General features: G+C 42.1%; 1 protein-coding gene across 1 annotated transcript in view; it reads right to left on the bottom strand.

Annotated features, from left to right (window-relative positions):
- MCUB (mitochondrial calcium uniporter dominant negative subunit beta) overlaps window positions 1–487 on the bottom strand; it is a 97,890-nt gene extending 97,403 nt beyond the window's left edge. The window contains 1 exon segment of the mRNA XM_036851961.1: window positions 291–487. Coding sequence (XP_036707856.1) covers window positions 291–386 — 96 coding nt within the window. The 5' untranslated portion in view covers window positions 387–487.
- Between the last annotated feature and the right edge of the window lie 15,200 nt (window positions 488–15,687).

Below are 15,687 nucleotides of genomic sequence, written 5' to 3'. Positions count from 1 at the left end.
CCCCAACTTAACCGAGGTGATGCGCCGGCGCACGTCCTTTCCTTCCTGGCCTTTCCTTCCCTCGGCCCCTGGGGGTGACCCCGACTCTGGACCCCGGGGCCCACTTCCGCGGCCCGGGCGACCACCTGTCGGGGTCCTCCCGCGCGCGAAGCCGGGGAGCCAGCAAAACGCAGTGAACGTCCCGGCCGCTGGGCTTTCGCTCCCGCGGAAGTTGCCCCACGCAAACTTTTCCAGCCGCCTCCCTCCAGCTCCCTCCCCAACCCCCGCCCCGGCGCCGGCTCGGGCTTAACCTGGGGCATCTGCGGTCGCGGATGCGTTCGGCCTTGGGTTCCTGGGGTCTGCAGCAGCCGCGCGCGCCAGGGCCAGGGGCCCCTCCGGAGCATCATTCCGCCCGGCGCGGCGCTCCCGCCCCAATCAGCGGGCCATCCTCCGAGCCGCACGACTGGGGAGGGCGTTCCCGGTGGGCGCAGCCTCGCCGGGCCCCCGCCTCCCAGCGCAGCGCAGCGCAGCGCGGGGCGGGCTAAAGGGAGGGTGTGTCACTCTCCTCTCTTCTCGTCTTCGCACGCAGCTGGGCGCCAGACTGTTTTCTTTCCTCCGACCAAAATTTTAAAAGGGAAGGGGGAGAGAAAGAGAGCGCGGGGGTACCGCCCTCCGCATCTCGGGTTTCCAGGGGCAGCGCGGACGCTGGGACCGCCTCGCTTCTTCCAGGGGAAGCCTCTTCTGAAATGAACGAGAACGGGCCCCTCGCACCTTGCGGGCGCTTGAATTCAAAACTCGCGAGTAATTCTGGGTACTCAGTGCCCTAGGGGCCGTCTGCTGCCTTCCACCCCGCCGGCAGGGAGGTGCGGGCCTGAGTGGCCATCTGGAGAGAGGCAGGGTCTCTCTGGAAGTTTCCCTCCTGGACTGAGAGGAAAGGAGGGAGAGAAGCAGGTCCACCAAGGCGCCACCTCTCAGTTGGCTCAGTGCGGGCTGCGCCGCTCATTGCTGAGCGCTGTGAAGGTCACCCCAGACCTACCTCTGCCAGACGTTTGCGGTGACCCACCCAGAGCTCTTTGGGACGATCTCTCCCACAGTCGAATTGGCTTCTGCTTTGAAGCACGTTTTTAACTGAAGGAGCTAAGGAACAGCAACTGTCTTCTCGACAGCTGGGAAATCTAATGTTTTGTCTTGGAGACTTTTTGTTTGCGAAAACAAACACAAACCATTTAAGAGCAACCTAGTCCAACTTTCAAATAGCTTACTTACAACAGAGTAGCTAGATAAAATACAGAATGCCTAGTTAAATTTGATTTTCAGATAAACAACAAATAATATTTTTAGCATAAGTATGTCCCAAATATTGCATGGGTCACACTTATACTTTTCTATGAAATATTTGGGATATACTTATACTAAATTATTTATTATCTATAATTCAAATTTAGCTGGGCATCCCGTATTTTTATTTGCTAAATCTGCAAGAGGCTTGAGTTAATGAATCAAAGCTGGCAAACAGTGCAACAAGTGGCAAATCTCACCTGATGATGATCTCCTTTCTTTATTGAAAAAAAGATGTAAGCTTCTACGATAGCAAAAACTTTGTTACCACTTAAGCCCGATTCATATGTGTTAATGAGCATCTGTGTTTCAAAATACCGTTGCCCTGCACAGATAGTGATGCGTTAAACATTAAGTCCACACGGGAAGTAACTTACCTTACCTGAGTCCTTTCCTTCTATATGCTAGTGCTCCAAATGAAAGAGATTTGTCTACCGTGAATAAAGCTGCAATAAACATGGGAATGCAGGTATCTTTTTGTGGTACTTATTTCTTTTCTTTTGGATATATGTCCAGTAGTGGGATTGCTGGATCTATGGTAGTTCTATTTTAATTTTTTGAGGAACCGTTATACTGCTTTCCATAATGGCTGCACCAATTTACATTCCCACCAACAGTGTACAAGAGTTCCCTTTTCTCCGGTAGCCATAATATGGAAACAACCCGTGTCCATCAAAGGATGAATGGACAAAGAAAATGATATATAGATGCTGTTTATATATATAATGGGATATTATTCACCGATAAAATAGAAGGAAATCCTGCCATTTTGACAATATAGATAAACCTGAAGGACATTATGCTAAGTGAAATAAGTCAGAAAGACAAATACTATATGATCTCCCTTATATGTGGAAGCTAAAAAAGTCAAATCCATAAAACCAGAGAGTAGAACAGTGGTTCCCAGGGGCAGGAAGGTGGGGAAAATGGGGGAGATGTTGGTCAAAAAGTACAAACTTTCAGTTATAAGATGAATAAGTTCTAACAATCTAATGTACAGCATGGTGACTATAGTTAATAGTACTGTATTATACACTTGAAATTTGCCAAGAGAGTAGATCTTAACTGGACTAACCACACCAAAAAAAAAAAAAAGGTAACTCTGTGAGGTGATAGATGTGTTAATCAACTTGATTGTGTTCATTCACAATGTATACATATATCAAACCATCGCATTGTACATTTAAATATATACACTTTTTATTTGTCAGTTAATTATACCTCAATAGAGCTGGGAGGGGGGTCGGAGAAAGAAGAGTTTTATTTGGAGAGAAATGGAGAAGAGGAGGAGAAAACGTCCATTTTGAGCACAGAATCTGCTGCTATATCACTCTATTACTCTTTTTCCAACAGGTTTTTTGGGGGCTACATTCCCTTCAATTGCGTTTTCATAGGACAACAATTTTGTAATACTTTCTATGGAGAGAATAGAAAAGATTAATGTCTTCTCTCTAACATGCTGATTTGTTTTTACATATCATTGATAGTTTAGAAAATTTTTAAGCGTTAAAACTCACTATTGGTAATGTCATGTCAATTCTTATGATTGTTCTTAAATTTGGCAAAAGTTCTATCAAGTGTTTTTCATACCTGAGCGGTAACATTTGGAAGAATAGTCCACAAGTAGCTTCTGAGTCCATTCATTCCAAGTATCATTTCTTTTTTGTTGTTTTGGGGGTTTTTAGGTTTTTGGTTTTTAGTTGTTATTTTTGTTTGCTTTTTTGGCATCATTTCTTTTTACTAGCCACACACTCTGGTCACTTGGCACTGCAGGGCACATTCATACTGCAGTGCAATCTCTGGCCCTGCACTTCTGTCACAGCAGTAAGTGAGAGGAGTATTCTTGGAAGTCATTCCTACATGGGCATGGTTAACAATACTTACTAATACATGGAAATCACTGTGAGCCACATACAGTTATCCCTCTAAACCTGAAATAAATGTATCTCCAACTCAACTTACTTTTTGTTGGATCTTGAAAATGGCCATGGCCACTCAGCCACCTGACACAAGGGGACATGTGACAGAGGGGTGGTTGGAGAGGAAAGAGACAGTGGTCTTAATCGATTCCAGTTAAAATATTTTACTTTTAGAAATATTACAAAAACATATCACCAAGTGAATGCATTGCTAGGGACCAACGCCTCACCAGGTGCCTTGGGAAAGGCTTGTGCAAGTGAAGACCCCTGAAAGCTTAAGCTAAATCAGATTCGCTGACACCTAAGTCATCAATACATGCTATTACTATTACTCCAAACCATTCCATAACACTTAGTGCCTATTTTGTAGAACTTATCACACTGTTTATTTACACTCATATCTGGCTCTCCAGCTCAATTATAAATGCAGGGGCAGGTGCTGTGTCAGAGTGCCTAGCACAAGACCTGCTTTAAATGAGAGGCTCCGGCAACAATGAATAGATGAAACTATGCCAATAGACGGGAAGAGATATTGCAAGAACAACTTAAAACCAATGCGACGGAAGAAAAGTCCGGGAGCGGTGGCTCCAGATGGGAAGGATAACAATATGCAGAGAAGGAAGAGCCCTGCCAGGGCTGGAGGGCAAGGATCAGAGACCTCAGGACTAAAGAGATGGAAAACAGGTACAGGAAGGGCCTTTAAAACAACCAATGTGATTCCATTTATATAAGATGTCCAGAAAGGGCAAATCTATAGAGATGGAAAGTAGATTAGTAGTTGCCTGGGGCTGGAGGTGGAATTGGGAGTGAGGCAAACAAGCATGAGGAATCTTTTTTGGGGTGATGGAAACGTCCTAAATTGACTGGATTGTGGAGGTTATTGCATAAGTCTGTACATTTGCTGAAAATCATTTGTACATTTTGAGCGAAATTTGTGGTGATTATTGCATAAGTCTGTAAATTTGCTGAAAATCATTTGTACACTTTGAGTGAAATTTGTGGTATATAAATGACACCAACAAAGCTGTTTATGGTTGGTTTGTTTGTTTCTGAAAAGGGAAAACAGAGATTCAAATGTGAAGAGGTTCTAATATGTAAGTATATGAATGAACTAGCTCGGAGTAACTGTTCTGTCTCACCAAGATTCCCACACATTGTGGTGAAGTGTGTTGTGCACCAAAGTGACCCACGTGCGCTGAGCCACCATGTGGACAGGGCAGCCCCAGCAACCTTTCCATCTGCAGTGTCCAGAGCTCTCTCACTTTGCTGACCCCCCAAATTACTAGAGTGTGGGTCTAGTAAAAAGAAGCGACATGTGATATGAATGCCCAGAAGCTGGTCTGTGGCATATTCTTCCAAATATTACAGCTCACATATGAGAAACACTTTAAGAATTGACAAGACATTGCCAGTAGTGAGTTGTAAAGCTTAGAGACACTTTTCTAAACTATAATGATATGAAACAAAACAACATGCTAGAGAAAATTATCTTTTCTATTCTCTTTTCTATTCTCTCTATAGAAAGTATTGCAAAATTGCTGCCCTATGAAAAGGCAGTCAAAGGGAATGTAGCCAAAAAACTGTCGGGGGGGAAAAAAGTATTACAGTGATATGAGGGGCAACTAATTTTTTTAAATGTTTTATTTTGGGGGGTTTTGTGCTTTAAAAAATTTTATTTATGACTTATTTTCTCACTCTAAATACTCATTACCATGCCAATTTTGCATTCCTAATTTTTTATTATTTTTCTTAAAGAAGGTCTCCCAAATTCTATAACCTCAGGCTCCACGAAACTTGGATCTGCCTCTGTGGGCCAGGCATAAGCACTTTGTTATCTTGTTTAGTTATTATAAAAACCTTACAAATTAGTGTTATTAGCTCCCTATCACAGATGAAGAAACTAGTAGGTTAAGTGAGTAACTTATCTAAGGTCATATAGTCAGAACTCAAGCCTGGAATTGTATAACTATGATGCCAAGATTTTTCAACTCCAAGACCCCAAGATAACCTTGACCTTACATTGCCTGTCTCTTTTGACATCGCTTAACCACCTGACCTTCTCATAGCCACAGCTGGCATTAGGGTGCGGTGAAGGGAGGTGAATCAATTGCAGGGTCAAATCCTTTCTTTATTTTCAATTTTGATACTCTGTTCATCATAAATTTTTTGCATTAATTTCGATTTTTTAAAATATTACATTTAAATATTATCCCAATGACTGAGTTTTTTGGTGCCCCTTTAAATTTGGTGCCCAAGGCAAGTACCTCAGTTGCCCCACCCTAGTTTTAGCCTGGCATCAGATCCTTAATGAGGACATGAATACCCAGATTCGTGCTTTAACTTCTAATAAAGGTGGTCCCCAAATTTCCTCATTGACTTTCATACAACTGGCCCTTGCAGACGTTATTCACTTATGTCCTCAAACTATCATTTGAGAACTCAGTTTTTCACAGATCGGCTGACCAGTAACGATATTGGATTATCTACCATTGGTATCACTTGCCTACCATTGGCAACGGGGCTAGAGTCAGTCAAGGTAGAAGGAAAGTTTATTTACGAAAAAAGTTTTATATTTATGTCACCTGGTCTTACTTGTAAAATCATCTGAATCCAGCAACTTCCATATATCCTCTGCAGATGCAAGCAGCACTGGATTGCAGAGTGGAGAGGCGGACTGGCTGAGGGGTCGCCTCGAGTATCCTACTTGGAGGTCCCTACGCTGATTGAATTCTAGAGGTAACTAGAGAAGAATATTCCTAGGCTTTCATTTTTAACAGTTAGAGTCATAAAGAACTTAGTACCCAAATGAAAATACATATTATTTTCAAACTCGTAGGGAAGATTCATAATATAATGACCATATGTCAGGCCTCAGAGGAAATCTCAAAAATATATTTTTAACTTCCTAACATATAAGCTTTATTTATGAAATTAGAAGGTAAAGCATCACTACCATTGGAATTTGAATAACACACTTATTAAAAATATTCATGGATTAAGTAGGAAATAAGTGGAAATTGAGAACTATTTTAAAACTTCATAGCAATGAAAGCACTTAATATCAAAATGTTCACTACTCAGGAAAATGTATAGTCTTAAATGCATTTATTAGAAAACAGGAAAGTCTGAAAGTAAACTAAGCTTACAATCTAAGAAGCTATAAAAATAGCAAAAATAAGCCTAAAGGATATAGTGGGAAGAAAATGATAAAGGTAAAAGCAGAAAATGAATCAGACTTCCTCTACCCTTTTTCTAAAGCAACCTCTCCCCAAAATACAGCGAGTCAATAAAACCAAAAGTTGTTTTTTTTTTTAAAGGCACCAAGACTGACAAACCTAACACAAGAATGATGAAGAAAAAAGAAGGAATACATATACGTAACAGAAAGGACAGAAAAACTAACCCCCAGTAACTGCTTATATCAATCAATTTAAAACTATAAAAACCAAACTTGGCTCAACAAAGAGAACCTGAAGAGACCAGTAGTCATAGATTGAAACAGTGTTTAATGATCTACCTGGAAAAATGTCCCAAGCCCAGAGCTTACTGGGCCAGTTCAACCAAAACTTCCAGAATAGATAATACCTATCTTATATACCTAAACTTTAGCTAACTGATATGAATTGTTCCAAAGCATCAAAACAGATGGGAAGCTATCCAATTCATTTAACAAAACTAGCATAATGCTGATATCAAAGTGAAACAAGTAAACACGATAAAAGCAGGCCACAGACCAATCTTACTTATAAAGTAAATAAAACAGATCTTAAGTGAAGTGCTAGCAGATGGAACCAGTAGTGTAATAAAAGAATGATCGAGTAAAAATTGATCCAAGTCGCCAGGGTCAATTCCTAAATTTCACATTCTCTTAATCCAAACACGTCCCATCTGAACTATGCTGGGGGCTGCTTTTTTCATGAATTGTTCTCTTCTGCCTCCTAGAGTAGGCTGGCTGGCTGTCTCCTGTTCACATCACTCCTCTGTTCAAAGCCCTTTGAAGGCGTTACACCTCTTTCAGAATGAAACCCAAAGGCTTCACCATAGCCTGCGAGACCCTAAAAGATAAGTCTGGCCACACTACCTCCTACTTGTTGCCTGTAACCCTCTCTCTGCTTTATTTTTCTTCTTAGCATTTCATCATCACCTATATTTATTTTTTTATCTGTCTCCCCCAACTAGAATGCAAGCTCCATGATGGAAGGGACCTTGTCTGTTTTGTTCACTGCTCTAAATCCATCACCTAACAGAGCCTGTCACAAAGTAGGTTCTTAAATATTTCATGAATGAATGAAAGGATGAAAAATAAAACACGACTTGTAAGTTTAAAACTTCAGCCACTTTAAGAAGAACAAAATCACACATACTTCTGGTTATACGTGCACAAGGGTGTGTCAGATACTGTTCAGGCTCTGATGATAGAGTGATGAACGAAAAAGATGAGTTTCTTGCCCACATAGAACATAGTGGGGAAGTTAACAGAACAAGAAATTAAAGCGGAATAAATGAAAAAAGACCAGGGCCCAAGGTCCCAATTAGCGGGGAGGTCCAGCTAGGCTCGGGGTGAGGGTCAGGCTGACATCAGAGCACAGGAATAACAGGAGGAGGAATGGGAGCTAGTCAAATGAAGAGGTGAGGATGTGTTTCTAGCAGAGGCTCCGGCACGTTCAAAGGCCCAGAGGCATAAGAATTCATAACTCTCTCCTAATAAGGAGATTATCAGGTGGAAAGTTAAAACTTGATATCAAAGAAAACTTAGCATAACAATTTTGGCTCTCTGGTGAGCATCAAATTTTGAAGTTGAGTGGTAGATGGATGTAATGGACAAAGACTGCTTGCTTCTGTATATCCAGCAGTACTGCGTGGTCTGCAGCAAATATAAGTGTGGTTAACAAATGAATCCTAGGAAAAAGGGAGTTAAGGTGGCAGTAGCCAGCACTAAAACTTTTGGTCCTTAGTCTCAAGCAGGGAAGAATTTCAGTGAAGGTAGAAACTGGTAGGTATGAGGCAAAGTGACACTGTGATACGAGGGCAGAAGGCAGGCTCAACGTGGGCAGATCATCGCTACTATTACTGTTGTGCTGCGATTCTGCCAAGACATTGACTGACGTTCAATGAGTACTTAGTATATATCAGTTGTTACATGTACAACTTTACACATTTGTTCCATATAATTCTCACAAAACTCTTACCACAGAACTATCATCTCTAGGGACTTCCCTGGTGGTCCAGCGGTTAAGACTCTGAGCTCCCAATGCCAGGGGCTCAGGTTCAATCCCTGGTCAGGGAACTAAGATCCCACATACCACAACTAAACCCGTGCACCACAATGAAGACCCAGCACAGCCTAAATAAATAAATATTTTTTAAAAATTAAAAAAAAAAATTATCATCTCTAGTAGGACTGTTAAGGCTCAGAAGAGTTTAGGGACTTGGCCCAGGTCACACAGCTAGCAGAGGGGCTAGAGCTCAAATTGTGTTCTGTTTGGCTCTCTAACACTTCTTTCTCCTGGAGTTGGTCTAATATAACATGACAGATACAGGGCTAGAATCGAGTTCTTCCTTTTCACTCTCAAATTTGCTCACATTGTACCTCTCAGATCGTTTACCAATTTCTATTTAGCACGGTACAGGAGGTTGGTTGGCATTCTTTACCTAGTGGGAGACAGAAATCTTAATTTTTTGAAGACTTTGAGTCATCAGTGACCCCTTCTTTTACTGGGTTACTGTAGTATTTTGTTAATTTTTTTTTTTAAGCTGACATTCTTTTCTTGTTTTATTTATTTATTTATTTATGGCCACACAGTGCGGCTTGTGGGATCTTAGTTCCCCAAGCAGGGATCGAACCCGTGCCCCCTGCAGTGGAAGCACGGAGTCCTAACCACTGGACCACCAGGGAATTCCCAGTATTCCATTAATTTTGAACGTAGAAGTATTAAGAGGCACTCTGGAAAATTCTATAGGTTCCAGATATAGTCCTCCCTACCCCATTATATAGCAGCAAATTAATTCCTATTCACAATCAGGATAAATCCCTTTCTGACTATTGGCATAAGGAGCCCCAAGTAGTCAGCTGGTAGTCATAACTTCCAATTCAGTAGGAACAGTATTGTGTCCCTTGGCAGAAGCATGCTCCTTTGGGGAGTAAGACCCTAAAATTCTGTGAATAGGTTAAGACGGAATGCTGATCCCATCTTGATTTTCAGGCCTGTGTTCTGGCTATGGGAGAAAAATGCTGGTTTCGGAATCAAAGCATATATTGCATCCTGTAGGACAGTACATCAAAAGTCACTCTAACTTTGTCTTCACCTTTCTATCAGGCCAGCTGCTTTTGGGGGTGACAGGTCGTGGTAAGACCAGTGAATTCCCACTGCCACACTTCTTTTGCCATGAAATGAGTTACTTGATCAGAAACAATGTGGAAATCCCACTCATCCTTAGAACTCAGATCTAAGTTCACCTTAGATCTGGTAATTCTGTAGGCCCGTAGATGGTGGTGTTGGCAGAAATGCTACAGGCAGGGTAGGCAAATCCATACCCAGACTGGGTGTCTATTCCACTGAGGACAAACTGCTCCATGATGGAAGGGTCCAATGTAATTAACCTGCTATCATGTGGCGCCTTGTTTCCCCAAGGAATAATGCCGTATTGAGAAATCAAAGTAGGTCTCAGCTGAGGACAGGTTAGGAATACACTAGTGTAGCCATTTCAGCCTTGGCGAGGGGATGCCCATAGTATTTAGCCCAAGCATAGCTTCTATCCTCGCAAGTATAGCAAATCTGTACACAGGCCACTGAGCAAATACTGGGGTGACTAAGGAAAGAGGCTGACGTTCACAGACGGCTCACTTTGTCCACCTGATTCAGGTGGACAGTTTTCGCTGCAGATGCCCTGTGGGGTACATTCACATGGAATACAAATATCTTCACAGTGTCACTCCGTGAAATCCATCCAAATACCTGTTCTCTAAACCTTTGTCACCTGTTTCCAATCCTGTTCCTTCCAAGTCCCTGGGCATTTAACTAGCTGTTAGCTACTTGCCGTTGAAGCTGTATAGGCCTATATCTCTTGGGAGTCTCATTGTCTAGACAAATGTATGGCTTGAAGTTCTGCCCGCAAAGATTTCCCTTCACCACTAGACTAGTCCTACAGCAGTCCAGTTGGTGCCATAATTTTGTCTTAAAAGCAGGCTCTGTTGTTTTCTTCCGTCTTTAACTGATCATGGGGAAATAGCTCATGCGGCCACGGATGTGAACTGAGGGCAGGTGGCCATGCAGCAGGAGTGGCCGTAAGAATCTGAGCCACCTGCTTATGCAGCTTGCTTCAGGACAGCTGAGGCTGGTACCTTATATCCTGTTCACATCTAGTGATAGACTGCTGCTGGGCATGCGCAATCTTATTACTCGCTTCGGGCATCCAACGTCTTGCAGTGCACAGCTCAGTAGCAGTCTAGGAGCTGTTCTCAAAGAGAGAAAAGGTTTTTTTTGCAGAAGATATGGCTATGCTCCCGAACCCTAGAGAGGTCTGTAATTTCCAGTTGAGCCCGCATGGCATTCGCATTTGCCACAGACACTCCGGTTAGACTTGCTGGGTCAAAAGAGCCCAAGGGGCAGAGCGGTTTGCACCACAGCCTTCCTTGATGTAGAGCCTTCTCTTGCTCTGACTGCACTGCAAATTGGCAGCCTTACCAGTTACTTGGTAAATGGGTCAGAGTGGCACATTGAAATGGGGCGTATGTAGCTTCTAAGACCCCAAAAAGTCACCAAGCATTGTGCGAGGTGTTGTGGAAGGTGACCTGGGGGGGGGGGGTGACTTGTCTTTCATTTTGGAGGCTATCTTGCAACATGTTCCAGACCCCTGAAGCTCCAGAAACCTGAGAGGTGGTAACACTCCTGAATTTTCATGGGGTTTATATCCACCTTCTGGCACTATTCTCATTCCATCCATCTGGTTTTCTTTCAATTTCCATCTAGCATGGTATAGTATATTTCTTCTTTCATCCAAAAGAGACTGTTTCTTTACTTCTGTTTCCAGATCTTCAACTCATTTTATCTCTAACTTAGAATCATTTAAAACTGAATCAACAAACATTTGCTGAATGTCTATTATGTGCCAGACATGGGGGTGGGAGGCACTTGCCTTAGTTTAAGAGAGAACATAGTTCCTGTGTTAAAGGAGAATGTCAATGATAACGCTGACAAGGGCTATGGCAGAGAAAAGCAGAAGGTGTTATGGAAACACATAGAAGGGGGAGTAGTCAGGAAAGGCTGCCAGGAGGAGGTGATCTTTAGGCTGAGTTCTAAGGATGAGTGGGGTTCAGTCAGTGAAGCCAGGAAGGGATCGAACGGGTTTCCAAGTAAGGGGAGCAGCACATGCAAAGCCTGGACATGAAGAAGGGCAGCCCCTATAGTGATGTACAATCAATCTTCTTTTACTTTCAGAGTTACCCTTCTGGTTCCTACCCATTCTCCATCCCACTTTGGTTCCCATTCCTTCCTAAACTATCACTCAAAAGATTGTGGTAAGTTCTATGAAGACAACTTAGGTTCACTAGATTTTGGGGAAAAACACCTTTTCAGACCCCTTATTTGCTTGGGGACACAGTACTCAGGGTCCTAATTAAATAACTCAGCTTTAAGCTTTGACCTTTCTTGCTTAAACATCTTATTCCTTCATCTCTCCGTCTCCCTGTTATTCTTGACTCTGCAAATAATTACCTATCAGTTTCTGATAATAAGAGATAGTCTAGAGGCACAGTATCTTTCATTCTAGTAAAATCACTCAGGTTTCAATAGGACGTGCATATTAATAGGTCTTTCCTATTGTTATTATGCAAGTCATAAAACGTAAGTCCCAAAAGAGCAGGATTTGAAAGAAATTGGAGTAAGTGTAGAAAAAATTCCATAAAAATTTCATTAAAAATGGGACAGGCTTTCCAAACTAGTACAGTGTTTTACAGCTTTCCCAAGGGTCATTCTGAAATGACTCCATTGTAAGAAAGCCTAATAAGTGTTCCACTAAATTAACTTAATATGTTTCTATTATATAGCTATATAAGGACAGGAGCTTGGGGATATGTGAGTTGGGAGACAAGAAGTATTAAAAAGACTCAAGGTAAAATCCCTGACCTAAAGTAAATTTCAATGTAATAAAGAATTGAGAGAAATATATAGAAATTGCTTTTTATTTATTTCTAAAGAGAAGAATAGGCTTAACCATGATTTAGTATTATAAAGCCATAGCCTATTAACTTTAAAAGAACCTAATAATTATATTTACAAATTACTTAAACTAGCACACATGTACCAGCCACATCATCAATAAAGCGTTACAAGCAAGGCAGAGGGGCTTCCAGGTGGCACAGTGGATAAGACGCCACGCTCCCAGTGCAAGGGGCCCAGGTTCGATCCCTTGTTGGGTAACTAGATCCCACATGCATGCCACAACTAAGAGTTTGCATGCCACAACTAAGGAGCCCACGTGCTGCAACTAAGACCCGGTGCAGCCAAATAAATAAATAAAAAATATATATATATTTTAAAAGTGAGTGTATAAGCAAGGTAGAAGGGTAGGTTATACATATTTCTGTTTTAACAATGAGAGTATAATCATTTCACGTCTACCAAAAAGTATATTTTAGAATCTAGTTTTAGACAATTATAGTGTAAAAATAAGCATACACATCACTACACCCTAATCAAATTATCAACAAATCAATTGGCTATTGAGCTAAAACAATAGGTACCTGAAAAACAAAAATCGTCGCAAAAACCATGAACATGTCCGAGCAGTGATGGTGCACTCATAAGAAACTGACTGATCACCAGCTGTAGGGTAGTTTCCGTCCGTTGTCTGACAGACTGTCTGTGGCACAGCACCTGTTGCTGGAGGAGGCCGCCAAAAAGACGTGACTGCCAGCTGACCCTGGCACCTGGAGGCTCCCCACCCGCTCCCCATCCTTGGATTCTGTATTCTGCTTGCCTTCCCTGCTCCCAGCAGCTGCTCCAAGGATCCAGTCCTGAAACACAAATGCAGTGTCGAGGCTCACTGGACTGTGTACGTGACTGAAGCCAGTTAAGGTCTCTATAAACTTTTAAGATTCTGGCAGGTAGGTGTGGAGTCCTACTGGTTTTGTGGCCACCCAAGACAAGCCTTGTAAGTAAGTTCCCTTGCTTATTAAAACTGCCACCTACCAATCTGGAGTGGCTGCCTCTTTCTTCGGCCTCTCCCTGCCCTCTGCATATGTGGAGGCATGTTTCAGATTTCACCCAAGAAGCTCCCGAGAAGGTGGCGACCCAGTTATCTGTATACACGCACTTTCGGGAGTTTTTGCAAAATTACAAACTTGCACAGGAACCAGGTTTCTTAGGAGAACAGAAGTAGAGTGTCAAGTAATCTTTAATAAAACAGTGATTTTCATTTGTGACTACCAATTTAGCAATCTCTAACAACTCATTTAGTGGGTTACTGGTAAGCAATGCTTTTTGGCCCCAAAATTGAAATGAAAATCTACAAAACTGTGCATTGCTTACTAATGGGAACTAAAGAAAGGGCTTTCATTTTTGGATCAGCTCATGACCCATGAGAAGGCAATGCGTTAGCAGCCTCTGTGTCTCCTAATCGAGGCTAACTTCTCTGCCGCTCATAGGTATTTTAAGAAGGCAGGAGGAAGAGGATACCCAATTTTTTGGTTGATGCAGATTCCATCTCTGAGTTTAGAGATAAAAGATGAGTGATTCATAAAATATCTACCTACCATTTTTATTTTTCAGGAGGTCTCTGTTTCATGTGCCAAAGAATAAGGTTTTTTTTTTTTTTTTAAATCTTAAACTGTCTTCTTTCAGTAATTAGCAATTCCACCTAAATAATATCTTCAGTGTTGTTTTCAGCTTCATTAGTTTTCATCTTCTTTTGGCCTTTAAAAGTATTTTTAGTGTCTTCAAAAGTTACTTTGAATAGAGGACTCACAGTTTTCTTAACACTTTGCTAATATGTGCATTTTATAGCCTCATGGGTTGACTACAACAGATTCAAGCTATAAATGGCTTTCAAATAGGTTTTAGCACACAAATATACATTAATGCATAAATAAAATTCTTTTTCCATCAATGCACTTGATTTGTGCTATGGATATATTCTTTAAGAGCAGTACGTAAACTATAAATCAAATTGAATGTTCCTATTAAACAATGGTTCTAGTAAGGGATTAGGAGGTTTTCACATCACCTGGGATACTCTTAAACTGCTGACTTTAATGACAGTTTCAATTAGTTGAAGAGGGGCTCAGAGAACTCCTGGTAAGCATGCCCCTTCCTCTTGCCAACTTCCCGCCTCACAAAACAAATGGCCAGAGACTTGCTGCACAGGCGGTGATGAGGATGATTATCTGTACGCTCCCCATGAGGGTCAGTCTCCTCATGCCTATGTCCTTGTTGATGTCAGTCTTCACACTCTCTAACTGAAGTCCGGCTGTCTTCCGAGGACAAAGCCTTTCAAGGCGGCTGTTGCTGATCTCCAGCCCCAGGCAGGCATCCCTCTGCTCCTCATTTGTAGACATCCAGATTAAACTCCCCCCAAATCTCAATTTCAAGCATCCCATATCCGGACCACCACTTCCTATCTTTCCAGCTCATTCCCTCTGGTATCCATACCCTAACAGCTCTCTGACCGCAGCAGGACCTCCAAACTACTAAGCCCACGACGTTTTTCTATCCGTCACTCAGTAGGTGCCCCTTTCACTTAAATGACAGAGTAGCTTCCTTGTATACATGCTCAGTTCCCTTGCTCTTCTGTTCCAACTTAAATCCAACTTTCCACCAGGCAGTGAATGTGGCTAGAAGGAAGAGGCATGCTCACCGGGTTCACTTGAAGTTCACGGCTCACATCGCAAGAGGGGCCCTCGGTGCTGCTTGACAATCCTACTGCAAGCCACTGGTCAGTCGGATCTCTCACTCTCCTAGGCGACTCTTTCTTGGAACCTCTCACACTCTTTCCCCTTTCGCAGCTGTAACTCCAATTGCTTCTTTTAGAGGGAAAATCAGAGTGATCAGATGCTAACTTCCACATTCACTCACTGCAAAGGTTCCCCCCGGGATGGTTTCTTCCAGACAGCCACACGGCTTTAGGGCTCTGTTCAACTGTCACCTTTTCAGAAGGGCCTTCCCTAGTTACTATCAAAACCAGCATTCTTTCTTTTTTTTTTTTTTTAAAAGACAATCATGTTTAATTACCTCACAACTGAAGCTGCCTTTGGGGCCAAGGGGCAGGAAGGAGGCAGTGCACCCAACCCTCGAGCTGCACTCTAATCCTAGGTTTATTCAACACAATTCTTTTCTCTACACGACAAAGTACAAACACAATATTATCTAAAATGCTACAAAGTTACAAAACTCAAGACAGAAAATGTATAGTACTGACTGTACAATAAAAGCCAAAAAAACAATGTACACGTTGC

This window comes from Balaenoptera musculus, chromosome 5 (assembly GCF_009873245.2).
Source record: "Balaenoptera musculus isolate JJ_BM4_2016_0621 chromosome 5, mBalMus1.pri.v3, whole genome shotgun sequence".
In the NCBI taxonomy this organism is placed as follows: domain Eukaryota; kingdom Metazoa; phylum Chordata; class Mammalia; order Artiodactyla; family Balaenopteridae; genus Balaenoptera; species Balaenoptera musculus.
This window is presented reverse-complemented; position numbering and strand designations above follow the sequence as displayed.